This window comes from Myxine glutinosa, chromosome 6 (assembly GCF_964187855.1).
Source record: "Myxine glutinosa chromosome 6, kmMyxGlut1.1, whole genome shotgun sequence".
Classification (NCBI taxonomy): domain Eukaryota; kingdom Metazoa; phylum Chordata; class Myxini; order Myxiniformes; family Myxinidae; genus Myxine; species Myxine glutinosa.
The window spans coordinates 132,296,897-132,310,615 of record NC_136266.1 but is presented as its reverse complement, the minus strand read 5'-3'; the positions used below and the strand labels follow the sequence as shown (position 1 = coordinate 132,310,615).

The 13,719-nt window shown below is 43.6% G+C and overlaps 1 protein-coding gene across 1 annotated transcript in view; it reads left to right on the top strand.

Annotated features, from left to right (window-relative positions):
* LOC137429452 (uncharacterized) overlaps positions 1-13,719 on the top strand; it is a 397,376-nt gene that overhangs the window by 129,603 nt on the left and 254,054 nt on the right. The window contains 2 exon segments of the mRNA XM_078781072.1: positions 1,113-1,355; positions 3,920-4,048. Of these exon segments, the coding sequence (XP_078637198.1) occupies positions 1,113-1,355; positions 3,920-4,048 (372 nt within the window).

The window sequence follows — 13,719 nt, the reverse complement described above, 5'->3', positions numbered from 1 at the left end:
TGTCACCCGAAAAATTTGAAATTACGAAATTTGAAAAAAAAAATTACGGAATTTCAAGTGGCCCAATATCTGAAAATGTTCGCAACATATTAATGTACATTTGTGCCAAATTTGGTGCTTGTATCACAAAATGCACAATTCTTTTGAATATTTGGGCTAAGCCGCCCCACTAATGATCTTTCTGATAATATTCTTTGCACATGGGGTCTTCACCCTTACCAGGATCATCGGAGCTTCGGCTTCTTGGTCTGGACATCTCCTCTAACTAACCTTCGTTGGGATAAGTACATTTCTGGTATTGCTAAGAATGTCTCCAAACGAGTTGGTTGTCTTTATCGAGCACAGAGGTACCTCCTGAGGCTGTTTTGTACCTGTATAAAACAACTATATGTCCCCTCATGGACTACTGTTGCCACATTTGGGCCGGAGTACCGGCCTGCCACTTATCTTTACTTGATAGGCTCCAGAAACGCATAGTCAACATGGTTGGTGTGGAGATGGGTTCAACTCTTCAAACACTCTCTCACCATAGGTCAATTGCCACTCTTGGTTTGTTATACAGATATTTTCATAGTAAATGTTCTGTTGAACATTCTAACTTGGTTCCTCCTATACGAATGTTTGGAAGCAAGACTCGGTTTGCCATCTCTGCACGCCCATACACTATAGCCAATCCAAAGTGCAGAACGAAAGGATATGCAGATAGTTTTATCCCTCATGCTGTCTCGCTTTGGAATTCACTACCTGCAACGTGCTTCCCATTATCCCACGATCTACTCAACTTCAAGAGGAACCTGATTTCTGCTACTTCCTGTGCCTTGGATATTTTCTTGTTATTTTTCTTTATTTATTTATTTTTGCTTCATCCCTATTTTTTTCTAATCTTCATTTAGCTCCTTACCTAGAGTGGCTTTATGCCTTGTTTGGGGCCATTTCCATTAAAAAAAAGTCTGTGTTTAGCTTTATTCGGCCAACATTCACCTGATGCTTGTGGAATTCCATTGGTTGACCACTACATTTAGCCTTTTGTCAATATCCTTTTGATCTCCAAAGGAAGTTCCAAGTGTACACAAGTTATGTTGAAGAATACAAAATTATTTCCTGTATGACAGCGCAACAGGGTCTTCGCTTCGCCGATGTCGTCTTCTTGTTGGATGGTTCATCTTCTGCGAGAGGCAGTTTTGATGATCTCCGCAACGGCGCTCGGAAGATCATAGAGACCTTGAAAATTGGGAAGGATCAAGTGCACGTGGGAATGACACAATATGGTGGACATTCCCGAACAGAGTTTCTTTTGCAAAGATACTACACAAAGGCTGATGTTCTGGTAGCTGTCGACAAAATGAAACCCGGAGGTGATTTTATTTATTTATTGTGCAGCAATAAATTTTTCAGTTTGAATTGTTTGATATTGTTACGTTTGTGGGGATAGGTGATGAAATACCATAGTGGAGATAGAACTGTGTAGGGTAACATGGACCGCGTGCGAGTAGGAAGCCAATCTCGATGTATTTACGTAGAAAAACTTTGAGCTTAAGATTGTTTATGTGTCTTCACATGGTCGGTGGAGCTTGTGTTATCAAGATAGGGGTTAAGATTAGTTTCCCCAGTATGTGATTGCCTCCTCTGGTTTTTCCCTACGTTTATATAACAAGGCCGGCCATTAAAACCCTCATTACACCAACAACAACAACAACGACAACAATAGTAACCAACATGTATGCCGACAGAACCTGAGCAGAGCGGTTCGACAAGTAAGCCCACCCACATGAACATGAAAGGAAAAAGGCCCCGCCCAATAAAGGCAGAGAATGAGTGGGCAGTCAAGAGGGCCATGAGGCCCCACCCCCAAAGTGCATGATTGGGCAGTGTGATGTCAGAGCGAGAAGGTTCGAGAGCTCGGAGAAAGAAGAATAATGCAGTCTCTCTCTCGGTCTGGCTTTCGGCTGGGGCGGTCATTTTGTCTCATGTGCACTCATGAAGAGAACTGTTCGGAGCTCAGAGAACCTTTGCAACATTGGAGCCAAGGGTGTTGTTTGACGGTGGTATTTTTCAGGGGATTAGGAACCACGTCACGTTTTGGAGGGAGACAAGAGCGAAAGAGGACTGGCCGCACGAACCCCCTCACGTTCGTGGCGACGCGGAGAGGAACTTCACGCCATCTTGTGCGTTTCCCACGCGAGCGGCTTCAGGCCGCCTTGTGCTGCCGATGTCATTCGGCCATCTTGTTAGAGCAAAGCCGAGTGCAGGCTGACTTTAGAACATTTTATTTTCAATATCTTTCTCCTTGTCTGTTTTCATGTCTGAGTGCAGACGTCTCAAATTAGGATTTAGTTTACCTCACCTTTCATTTTCATTCCAAGCATTAATTTAATTTAATTCATTATTGTGCATTTCATTTGTTGTGTTGTTTATTTATTCTGTTGGTTTCGGATAAAATCCTGTGAGCTCCGTGCAGGTAAGTGCTTTGTTCCTTCACCTGCGCACGACGGACCCACCGCCAGTTTCGGCTACACACCTCGGGAATTAAGGACCGACCGGCTATCCGTTCAAGGCTGGTGTTTATTGATCATGGACCTGACAATTGTCAGGAGGACAAGTGGCCCATGACCTGACAATTGTCAGGTCTGTGGCCGATGAATACCAGCCTTGGACGGTTAGTTGGACGGTCCTTAATTGCCGAGGCAAACGGCAAAATCTTGGCGGTACTTTTTATGGCATGCGTTGGACTGAATGGGCAAGGTGCTTACCTGCACGGAGCTCACGGGGCTTATCCGAAACACAAAGAACAAATAAACAACACAACAAATGAAATGCACAAAAACAAATTTAATGAAATGAATGCTCAGCATGAAAATGAAAGGTGAGGTAAACTAAATCCTAATTTGAGACGTCTCCACTCAGACACGAAAACAGACAAGGGGAAAGAATGAAAATAAAATGTTTTCAAGCCGGCCGGCACTTAGCTTTGCTCCAACGAGATCGCTGAGTGTAGTCGGCAGCACAAGGTGGTCTGAATCCGCTCACACGGGAAACGCACAAGATGGTGTGAAGTTCCTCTCCACGTCACCACAAACGTGAGGAGGTTAGTGCGGCCGGTCCTCTTTCACTCTTGTCTCCCTCCAAAACATGACGCGGCTCCAGCTCCCCCTACAAACACCAGCGTCAAACAACACCCCTTGCTCCAGCGTTGCAAAGGTCTCTGAGCTGCGAACAGTTCTCTGCACGAGTGCACATGAGAAAAAGTGACCGTGCCAGCCGAAAGCCAGACTGAGAGAGAGACCTGCCCTGATTCTTCCTCTTCTCCTCCTCAAACCTTCCAGCCCTGATGTCACCCTGACATCACCCCGACCAATCATGCACTTCGGGGGCGAGGTCTCATGGCCCGCTTGACCGCCCACCGATTCTCCGCCTCTACTGGGTGGGGCCTTTTTCCCATCGTGTTCGGGTGGGTGGGCTTACTTGTCGATTAAGATTCCTTGGAGGCTGGGTTTTGTCTGCTCGGAAATGTTCGGGTTTCTGATGGCTGTTATGTTCGTTGTTGTTTAAAGACGTAACGAGGGTTTTTTTATGGCTGGCCTTGTTATAAAAATGTAGGGAAAAACCACAGGAGGCAATCGCATACCGGGGAAACTAATCTTAACCCTACCTAGTTAACACAAGCTCTGCCCCCTCCTCCCCCCCCCCCCCCACCATGTGAAGACATGTAAACGATCTTAAGCTCACAGTTTTTCTACGTTTTAAATACATCGAGATTGACTTCCTACTCGCACGCAGTCCATGCTACACTACACAGTTCTATCTCCACAATGGTATTTCATCACCTACCCCCACAAACATAACAATATTATGAAAGAAGAGGTTTTGATATTGAATTTATTTCATGTTTATTCTCACATATGTTCTGCTATCCTTGCAGGAGGACCGCCAAATCTCAGCCAAGGACTCACCATTCTAGAGAAGGAACATTTTGTCGAAACTGCGGGAAGCCGTAAAAACCTCGGTTACCGCCAGATAGCTATCATTATGTCTGCCACATCCTCACAGAGTGAAATTCTGGGAAAAGCATGGAAGCTTTGGGAACAGGGCATTATAATCATTCCTATCGGACCAGAAAAAGTATGAATGTCATTTGTAATTACCTACTACTTTATGGAGCATGGGTGGGTAGTCGATATGTAAAGGGTTAGGATAGTATGGCAGGCTTTTGAGCTTGTATTAAAGTACCATATACCAAAATGAATTCTCCTTTTGTTTCTTAATTTCATTGTTATCCTTTTGCTTTTGTATGTCATTGCCTGTGTGAGTTCATTTGAACTACTATATACAAACATCAATGTTACCAGTCTGTTTTTTGTAGGTTTAAACAAAATATTTCAGCAGCCCCTTTCCTATAGCGTGCATATAACATTTATTGCTCCACCTGCCATTGTAAATACTTGCTCTTTAAATTTTCTTTCCTTCCAACTGGCTTATTAGCATCCATAATCCAACATTTAGACATACGTAGCTTGCAGGCGTTTAGACATAGCTTTTGAAATGGTCTTGGTTTCTGCCCCTCATTGACCATATACCTTGCAATCCCAAAACGAGTTGTTTTACTAATATTTATATTGCTCAAAACTCCCTTAATATCGTTGTAAACCAATCGGAACATGCAAGTTTTTCTCTTGATTTCTACATCACGTCTCATTATCAGTAAGAATATGGCCAAGTTCCCCAAAACATTATGGGAGTACAGATGCACACAGATATCCCATCACTCATTTGCCCCTCCATGCTTCGCACAGTCGTGGAAGACAAAATTTCAAGTTTTCCATGCCAAAAACGTTGTTTTCCACGACTTTAAATACAAATGTATTTTATGTAACAAGTGACATTGGATTAAACCACAAGAATAAGAATGAAACATTGTTGGGTCTCTGTTATTCCATATTCCATTGAATATTTCAGTAATAGATGTATAACTACAGTCAAAATGTACCAATTTCAAGTTGTAACTTTTGCAGCAGTAAATCACCAACTTCTGGATCACAGCTCTTCGTCTCACAATATTTTACAAACAATTTACCAATATATACAGTCCACAGATTGAATATTGTCAACAGTGGTTACTTTCCTTCCAAAAAGAAATCTGTGAACAGGCTGATACATGAGAACGTCAGAAACTCATCAATTGTAGTCTTCTCGTAAAATAGTTTTTGTAGTTCCTTCAGGAAGTATTCACATCCCTTGACTTTTTCACATTTTGTTGTGTTACAGCCTGAATTTAAAATGCATTAAATTGACATTTTTTGTCACTGATCTATGCATAATATTCATAATGTCAAAGTGGAAGATTTTTTTGGAATGTTTTAACAAAATAATTAAAAATGAAAAGCTGAAATGTGTCAAGTCAAATAGTATTCAACCCCTTTGCTATGACATTCCAAATTGAGCTCAGGTGCATCCAATTTCCTTTGATCATCCTTGAGATGGCTCTACAACTTCATTGGAGTCCACGTGTTGCCAATTCAATAGATTGTACATGATTTAGAAAGAAACACACCTTTCTATATAATGCCCCACAGTTGACGGTGCATGCAAGAGCAGAAATTCTACCATGAAATCCAAGGACCTGTCCATAGAACTCAGAGATAGAATTGTGAAGAGGCATAGATCTGGGGAAGGGTATAAAACAATTTCTAGAGTGTTGAAACTTCCCAAGAGCACAGTGAGCTCCATCATTAGGAAATAGAAAGAACATGGAACTACCCAGACTCTTCCTGGAGCTGGCCGTCCAACCAAACTGAGCAACCGGGCAAGAATCACCTTGGTCAGGGAGGTGAATAAGAACCCAATGACCACTCTGACAGAACTACAGAGTTCCTTGGCTGAGATGGGAGAATCTGCCGGAAGGACAACAGTCTCTCTAGGACTTCACAAATGTAGGCTTTATGGGAGAGTGGCCAGACAGAAGCAACTCCTGAGAAAAAGGCCCATGACAGCACGCCTGGAGTGGGCAAAAAAGGCACGTGAAAGCCTCTGAGAACACGAGGCAAAATATCCTGTGGTCTGCATAAGATGAAAATTTAACTCTTTGGCCTGAATGCAAAGCACTATGTCTGGTAGAAAGAAAGCACAGCTCATCACTCATCTAAAACTATCTGTACCGTGAGGTACGATGGTGGCAGCTGTTACGGATTCGTCACTTCCGTTGTTGTGGTTTTCATCCACTGTAAACATTTTTGATTCCATGTACTATTATTGTTGTCGTTTGAGGGAAATAGAGATTACTATTTTCAAAAGGTAAAAAAGTTAATGTTTTAAATGAAACCGGAACCGGACGAAGAGGAAGAGGAGGAAGAGAAGGCGGAGCGAGTGAGTCGGACAAGAAGCCGAGCTGCTTCAAGGTCCTGAGCGAACGTTGGCGAACGGAGGTCACTGGTGAACTTTGGGTTTCCCAGGAAAGGGACTCCTGCGACAGAGTTGTTATTGCTGTGACAGATCAACCTGCGTGTCAGGTTTTGCGGTTGATTCCGAGGAGAATCATCGAAGTGCTGTTACGCCTCAAGAACGGGCCGTCGGCCATTTTGACTCATGCGCTTTGCGCATCGCTCAAGGTTTTTCACTTCGCTTCAACCATTCTCACCGCATCCAGACGTTAATTTGGAGTGTGTGTGTAACGTGGCTTTTGAGTGGGAAATCTGCGGTTCGCCGATTGAGAGCCGTCAAACGTCCATACCTGAAGGTGTGATTTCCCCATCGCTTCTCGAGGACACCTTCACCCATCTTTAGCAGTGTAACTGCCAACCCAATGGGATTCTGGTCTCGATACGACATCGTACGGACGATCACTGGAGTGGATCGACTTTGGCTTGAAGCCAGAATCAGCTTTGGCTTGAAGCCGGGAATAGAGACATTGGGAATGTTCTTCTTTTCACTCACTTGGAGTACAGTGAGTTATATTGTACGAACCTGATGGTACCATCATAGTAAATATATATTGGTTGTACAATTGATTACTATTATTTTTGTGTTGTTATTCTTGTGTGACCTTTAATACAATATTTGTTTGTTGGTAACAATTGGTGTGGGTTCACCATTGATCTTTGACACAGAATAACATATCTTTCTGCCGTGACTCCTCTCGGGGCTCGGAGGTACAACGTGACTGGGGTTTGGGGAGGAGAACGTAACAGAAATTGGGGGCTCGTCTTTGCTGACAAAATTCCCAAATCTCGTCCGGGATAGAACTCCCTAACATTCCCAAAATTCCCAAATTTGGAATTTTTCAAATATTCCCAAATTTGCAGAGCCAGGAAAGGTTAAAAGCAGAGGAAAGGAGTGCTGAAAAGGAACTCGAGGAAAGAAGAGCAGAGGAAAGGAGAGCTGAAAAGGAACTCGAGGAAAGAAGAGCAGAACAGGAACGAGAACTCGAGGAGAGAAGAGCAGAGGAAAGGAGAGCTGAAGAAGAAAGAAGAGCAGAGGAAAGGAGAGCTGAAGAAGAAAGAAGAGCAGAGGAAAGAGCAGAGGAAAGGAGAGCTGAAAGGGAGTTAAAGTAACGGGACATGGAGTATCAGAAGGAACTTAAACTCAAGGAGCTGGAATTACTGGGAGAACGGAGAGAAGTAGTATCCATGCCGGCTAGTTCGACAACTAGTCAGAACACTTGGGATGTTGGTAGGCATGTGAGGCTGGTTCCACCCTTCAATGAAAAGGAGGTAGCCAAGTTTTTTTTACACTTTGAGAAAGCGGCTCAAATGCTAAAATGGCCTGTGGGGTCCTGGACTATGTTAGTGTAAAGTTTTCTGGTGGGTAAAGCTCAAGATATCTATTCGGCTTTACCGATTGACCAATGTGCAGATTATGAGATAGTGAAGAAAACCATTCTCAAAGCCTATGGTCCCTGAAGCTTACCGGCAAAAATTCCGGAATGCCAGGAAGAGGGAGAGTGAGACCCATGTGGAGTTTGCTAGAATGAAGGAAACCATGTTTGATAGGTGGTGTGACTCGAAGGAGATTGGGAAAGACTTCAACCTGTTGCGACAATTGATCTTGGTGGAGGAATTCAAACAGTGTGTCCACGTGGACATTAAAGTACATCTGGATGAAAAGAAAGTACCAGAGTTGTATGAGGCAGCAACCGTGGCAGATGACTATGCCTTGACACACAGAATGGGGTTCCACAAACCTAACTTCCCGCTTTGAGTTAGCCAGGGGAGTTATGGTAAATCAGGTGCGGAGAACAAATATTCATGGGGGCGGCCTAGAGATGACTATGGGGACATATTTGATACCGTGACTTTTAGGGATCAGAAGACTACAGTTCCAAGACAGACTTATCTTCCGGGGGGCCAGAGGCAGACCACGAGATTTTCCTCCGGGCCTACTTGCGCTTTTTGCAAGAAACCTGGGCATTTGATGTCCCAATGTTATGCCCTGAAAAGGAAAAATCAGGAGCGGAGTCAGGCTTGTGCAACTCCGAATGCATTGGCAAATGCGAGAAATGGTCCTTGGAGGACAGTGCCTTGTGAAGGTTCCCATGCCAAAGTTACGGCATCACAGAATGACCTTATTCAAGAGGGTTACAAACCTTTTATTTCAGAGGGGTTTGTGTCGCTGGACGGGGACTTGATTAACCAGAGACCTGTTAGGGTATTGAGCGACACAGGAGCACATCAATATTTGATGCTTGAGGGCATTTTGCCATTGTCCGAGAAGACGGCAACTGGTGTTAGTGTTCTTTTACAGGGGGTTGGTGGCTATGTTAAAGCTCCTCTTCATGTCATCCATTTGAAGTCTGATTTGGTGTCAGGACCGGTCACCGTAGGTTTACAAGCCACTCTTCCTGCAGAGGGAATCTCTTGTTATCGGGAATGATTTGGCCGGTGGTCAAGTTTCTGGTAATCCGATGTTGGTTGAAAAGCCTAGTATGGAAAATAGCACGGCACATTTAGAGCAGGAGATTCTGGGTATCTTTCCATCCTGTGCCGCGACTCGTGGTATGGGTAGGAAGCGCTCTGAAGAGAAGGAGAAGGTACTGACATCACGCTTTGCGCAGGCACTTCTTGTCGAGTGCCCTGAAACTAAGTGTCAGCACACACAAGTCATGGATGGAGGCAATGTTGGCAAGCTCTTTGTCGGTGGACTGAACTTTGACACAAGTGAAGATGTGTTCTGGACTCTATCTTTGGCAAATATGGACCACTCTTGGAAGTGCTGTTGATAAAAGACAGGGAGACGCAAAAGTCGAGAGGGTTTGGCTTTGTCACGTTTGAAAACACAAAGGACGCCAAAGCTACAGAAAAGGATTTGAATGGCAAGGATTTGGATGGTCGGACCATAACAGTAGAGAAGGCAGGCCATGGGCGTCCAGGGGGTTACAGAGGAGGAAAACGTGGAGGTAGTTTCAGGGGTGGTTATGGCTCCCGGGGTGGGAGTAGTAGTTTTGGTGGCGGCTGTAGTCGTGATTACTACGGAGGCTCCCAGCAGCAGCAGCACAGTTTTGGCAACTCTCGACGGGATGACTATTACGGTGGTAGCCGAGATATGGACCGCTACTCACGTGACTACAGCACCCGACTCTACAACTGTGATTATGATTTTTATGATCAAGAGAAGAGTTGGAAGCACTGAGTGCTCAGGAGCAGCCCAGCCAAGATTCCTACACGGATTAACCCGTGACCTCCATGTTCCTAAATGCATCCATGCAGTGAATACTTCCAGGCCTCACCACCCAACCACCATGAAACCTGGCTCTCAGCTCGGCCTCCTTCAAAAAGTGCTATAGATTTGCTTTGCTTTGGATTTTTGATCACAACCCCTTAACCTTCATTCAAAAAATGAAAAATAAAAACCAGATGTTGATGAGATGGAGTTTGGCTTTGCAGGAGTTCAACTTGGAAATTGAGCATGTAAAGGGCAGGGACAATGTCGTTGCTGATGCTTTGTCCAGAGTGAACCAACTTTGGAAATTTCTGTAGGTTGTTTGGAAGTTTTGTTGCTTTATTTTAGGGAATATTAATTATGGTTGTTCACGTGAATTGACCATTTGGGTGTGAGTTTTACTTTTGTTTGTTAAAAGAGTTTTTGCCTGCAAAGAAAGTTTGCACATAGTGCAAACTTTCTTTCTTGAGGGGGGGAAGTGTTACGGATTCGTCACTTCCGTTGTGGTTTTCTTCCACTATAAACATTTTTGATTCCATGTACTATTATTGTTGTCGTTTGAGGGAAATAGAGATTACTATTTTCAAAGGTAAAAAAGTTAATGTTTTAAATGAAACCGGAACCGGACAACGACGAAGAGGAAGAGGAGGAAGAGAAGGCGGAGCGAGTGAGTCGGACAAGAAGCCTAGCTGCTTCAAGGTCCTGAGCGAATGTTGGCGAACGGAGGTCACTGGTGAACTTTGGGTTTCCCAGGAAAGGGATTCCCGCGACAGAGTTGTTATCGCTGTGACAGATCAACCTGCGTGTCAGGTTTTGCTGTTGATTCCGAGGAGAATCATCGTACGGCCGTTACGCCTCGAGAACGGGCCGTCGGCCATTTTGACTCGCGCGCTTTGCGCATTGCTCAAGGTTTTTCACTTCACTTCAACCATTCTCACCGCATCCAGATGTTAATTTGGTGCGTGTGTAACGTGGATTTTGAGTGGGAAATCTGCGGTTCGCCGATTGAGAGCCGTCAAACGTCCATACCTGAAGGTGTGATTTCCCCGTCGCTTCTCGAGGACACCTTCGCCCATCTTTGGCAGTGTAACTGCCAACCCAACCGGATTCTGGTCTCGATACGACATCGTACGGACGATCACTGGAGTGGATCGACTTTGGCTTGAAGCCGGAACCAACTTTGGCTTGAAGCCGGGAATAGAGACATTGGGAATGTTCTTCTTTTCGCTCACTTGGAGCACAGTGAGTTGTATTGTACGAACCTGATGGTACCATCATAGGAAATATATATTGGTTGTACAATTGATTACTATTATTTTTGTGTTGTTATTCTTGTGTGACCTTAATACAATATTTGTTTGTTGGTAACAATTGGTGTGATTTCACCATTGATCTTTGACACAGAATAACACATCTTTCTGCCGTGACTCCTCTCGGGGCTCGGAGGTACACCGTGACCGGGGTTTGGGGAGGAGCACGTAACACAGCTATGAGGATGCTTTTCTGCGACAGGGACTGGGAGACTTGAGGGGATAGTGGGAACAATGAATGAAGCCAAATACAGGCAAATCCTTGAGGAGAACCTACTTCAGAGTGCAAAAGGCCTTGAACTGTGGCGAAGATTTACATTGCAACAGGCCAATGCCCCAAAGCATACAGTCAAAGCAACACTGGAATGGATTCAAAACAAGAACATGAAACTCCTTGAATGGCCCAGCCGAAGCCCAAATTTGAATCCCAGTGAAAATCTATGGAAAGACTTGGAGATTGCTGTTCGCCGATGCTCCCTATCCGACTTGACAGAGCTTGAGCAAATATGCAAAGAAGAAAGGGAGAAACTCCCCAAATCCAGATGTGCAAAGCTGATAGACATACCTAAGAAGAGTTGAAGTTGTAATCGCTGCCAAAGGGGCTTCTATGAAGTATTGACTTAGGGGGCTGAATACTTGTGTAAATTAGATGTCTGTATTTCATTTCTAATAGGTTTTTTAAAATTTCTAAAAATAATTTCCACTTTACTGCCATTATGTGGTATTATGTGTAGATCACGAGATCAGTGACAAACCATCTCAATTGAATCAATTTTAAATTCAGGCTGGAACACAACAAAATGTGAAAAAAGTCAAGGGGTGTGAATAGTTTCTGAAGGCACTGTAGATATGCTGATTCATATTAAATGATTGTTCTTCTCAGTCTTTAGTGCTAGGTTAGCAGTATACCAGCTCACGGTGCAAAACCAGAACATTCAATACCCCTCGTGTTTTCTGCACATTTCTTTACTTTGCTGACACTCGACTCGTTAAAACCATAATGTCTGCCCATAGCCGCTCACTCTCGGCTCGGCCATTGAGCTTATCCAAAACCTCCACTTTGTGTGTCAAAGACGTCACTTTCCTTGACTTTTTGCATTTGCTTCACCACGAGCAACAGTTTTCCTCTTGGGGGCCATGGTTAATTTTGTTATTTAATTATTTTGTTATTTATTTATTTTCGGTTAAATAACCCAAAACAAAATAATTGATTATGATTACACGGAACGTAGTGTTGATGCGGAGATAGGTACAGTAGTTACTATCTGCACCATTGAGTGCACACTGTACCACGGCGAAGAAGAAGAATACCGACCCACACAGGGGAAAATGGTCACCACTCAAAGCATGTTTTTACGGAATAACAGTTTATTATAAGAAGGCACAGGACGGCAAATAAGGAGAATCCCGGGACTAAAGATAGACGGACATGAAAATGGGTAGCGAAATAAATAAATGAAACACACTTTTCCTTTCCCTTTGCAATTGGTAGTGTGCAGACTAAGTGGCAACTTCCTGCTCAATTGGGAATTTCTATAAGCACTTGCATAAGATATGCTCAACCCGACATCATGTCATAAAACTACTCAGTCACATGTTCTACACTCTCCAAGTGGGCTGAGGACCTTATAATGGTGGATCACTGGTCCCGGTATCCTTTCAAAGACCTCGTCTGCCTTTAATTATTGTGCGCTCGTGGCCATTTTGATTAGATTTTATTTCCTGTATGAAATTAGTTTTTTAAATATTGGATCTCGAGTGCTTTCATAATTTATTTATCTGCCCAATCTATGCTGAACAAATGAATTGTATCGTTTTTTTATTTGTTTATAAATGCTTCAAAAACTAAAAAACTACTGAACCAAATTCAACCAAAGTTTCCCCACGTATGGTTTCTGTTGGGGTAGCATATCTGGGGGAGGTGGTTCAGGGTCGGGGGAAGACCCCAATGCCCTCTGTGTAAAAGTGTATCATATAGCGCCCCCCGGTGGTATCCGATGTTACAAATCATTTTCTTCTTATATAAACACACATTAAACTAGAACGGCACTTCGTAGAGAGCATACCTCCGCCAGGTGAGCAGTTTAGGTTTTGTATCCCACTGATAAGTCGTATCTGGATCCAGACCTGAACCAAAATCTAATGAGCTTGTTCTTGTCACCTGACCTTGTCACCTTTGGACCTAGTTTTGTCACAACCCATCCATGTCAGAACTCGTCCATAACCTTTTGAGACATCCTGCTATATATTGTTTTTGGCCTTATCTCTCAATGGTGAAGAATCACTTAAATTCTTCTATCTAGATACAGATCTTCACCAAAAATGAATCCATTCTTCCATGTCACACACACAACCGGTCCACCAAGTTTCGTCCAAATCCGTCCACAACCTTTTGAGATATACTGCTATATATCATTTTTGGCCCTATCTCCCAATGGTGAAGAATCATTAAAAAAAAAAAAAATCGTATCCGAATCAATATTCAGATCCGAATCAAAAACGAATCGATTCGTCCTTTTCTGACACCCAACCAGGTCCACCAAGTTTTGTCCGAATCATTTTGACCTTTCGACCCCCAAAACAATAGGCTTCTTGCTTATGACCAACTCTACCATTTGGGGAAGATCGGTTGAAAATTGTGACCTGTAGGCGACTGACATACACAAACAGACAGAATATCGCACAAGACCAACCAACATAATTGAAAAATCTTCGATTTTCGCAAGTAACAAACAAACAGACATACAGACAGGGGTGAAGA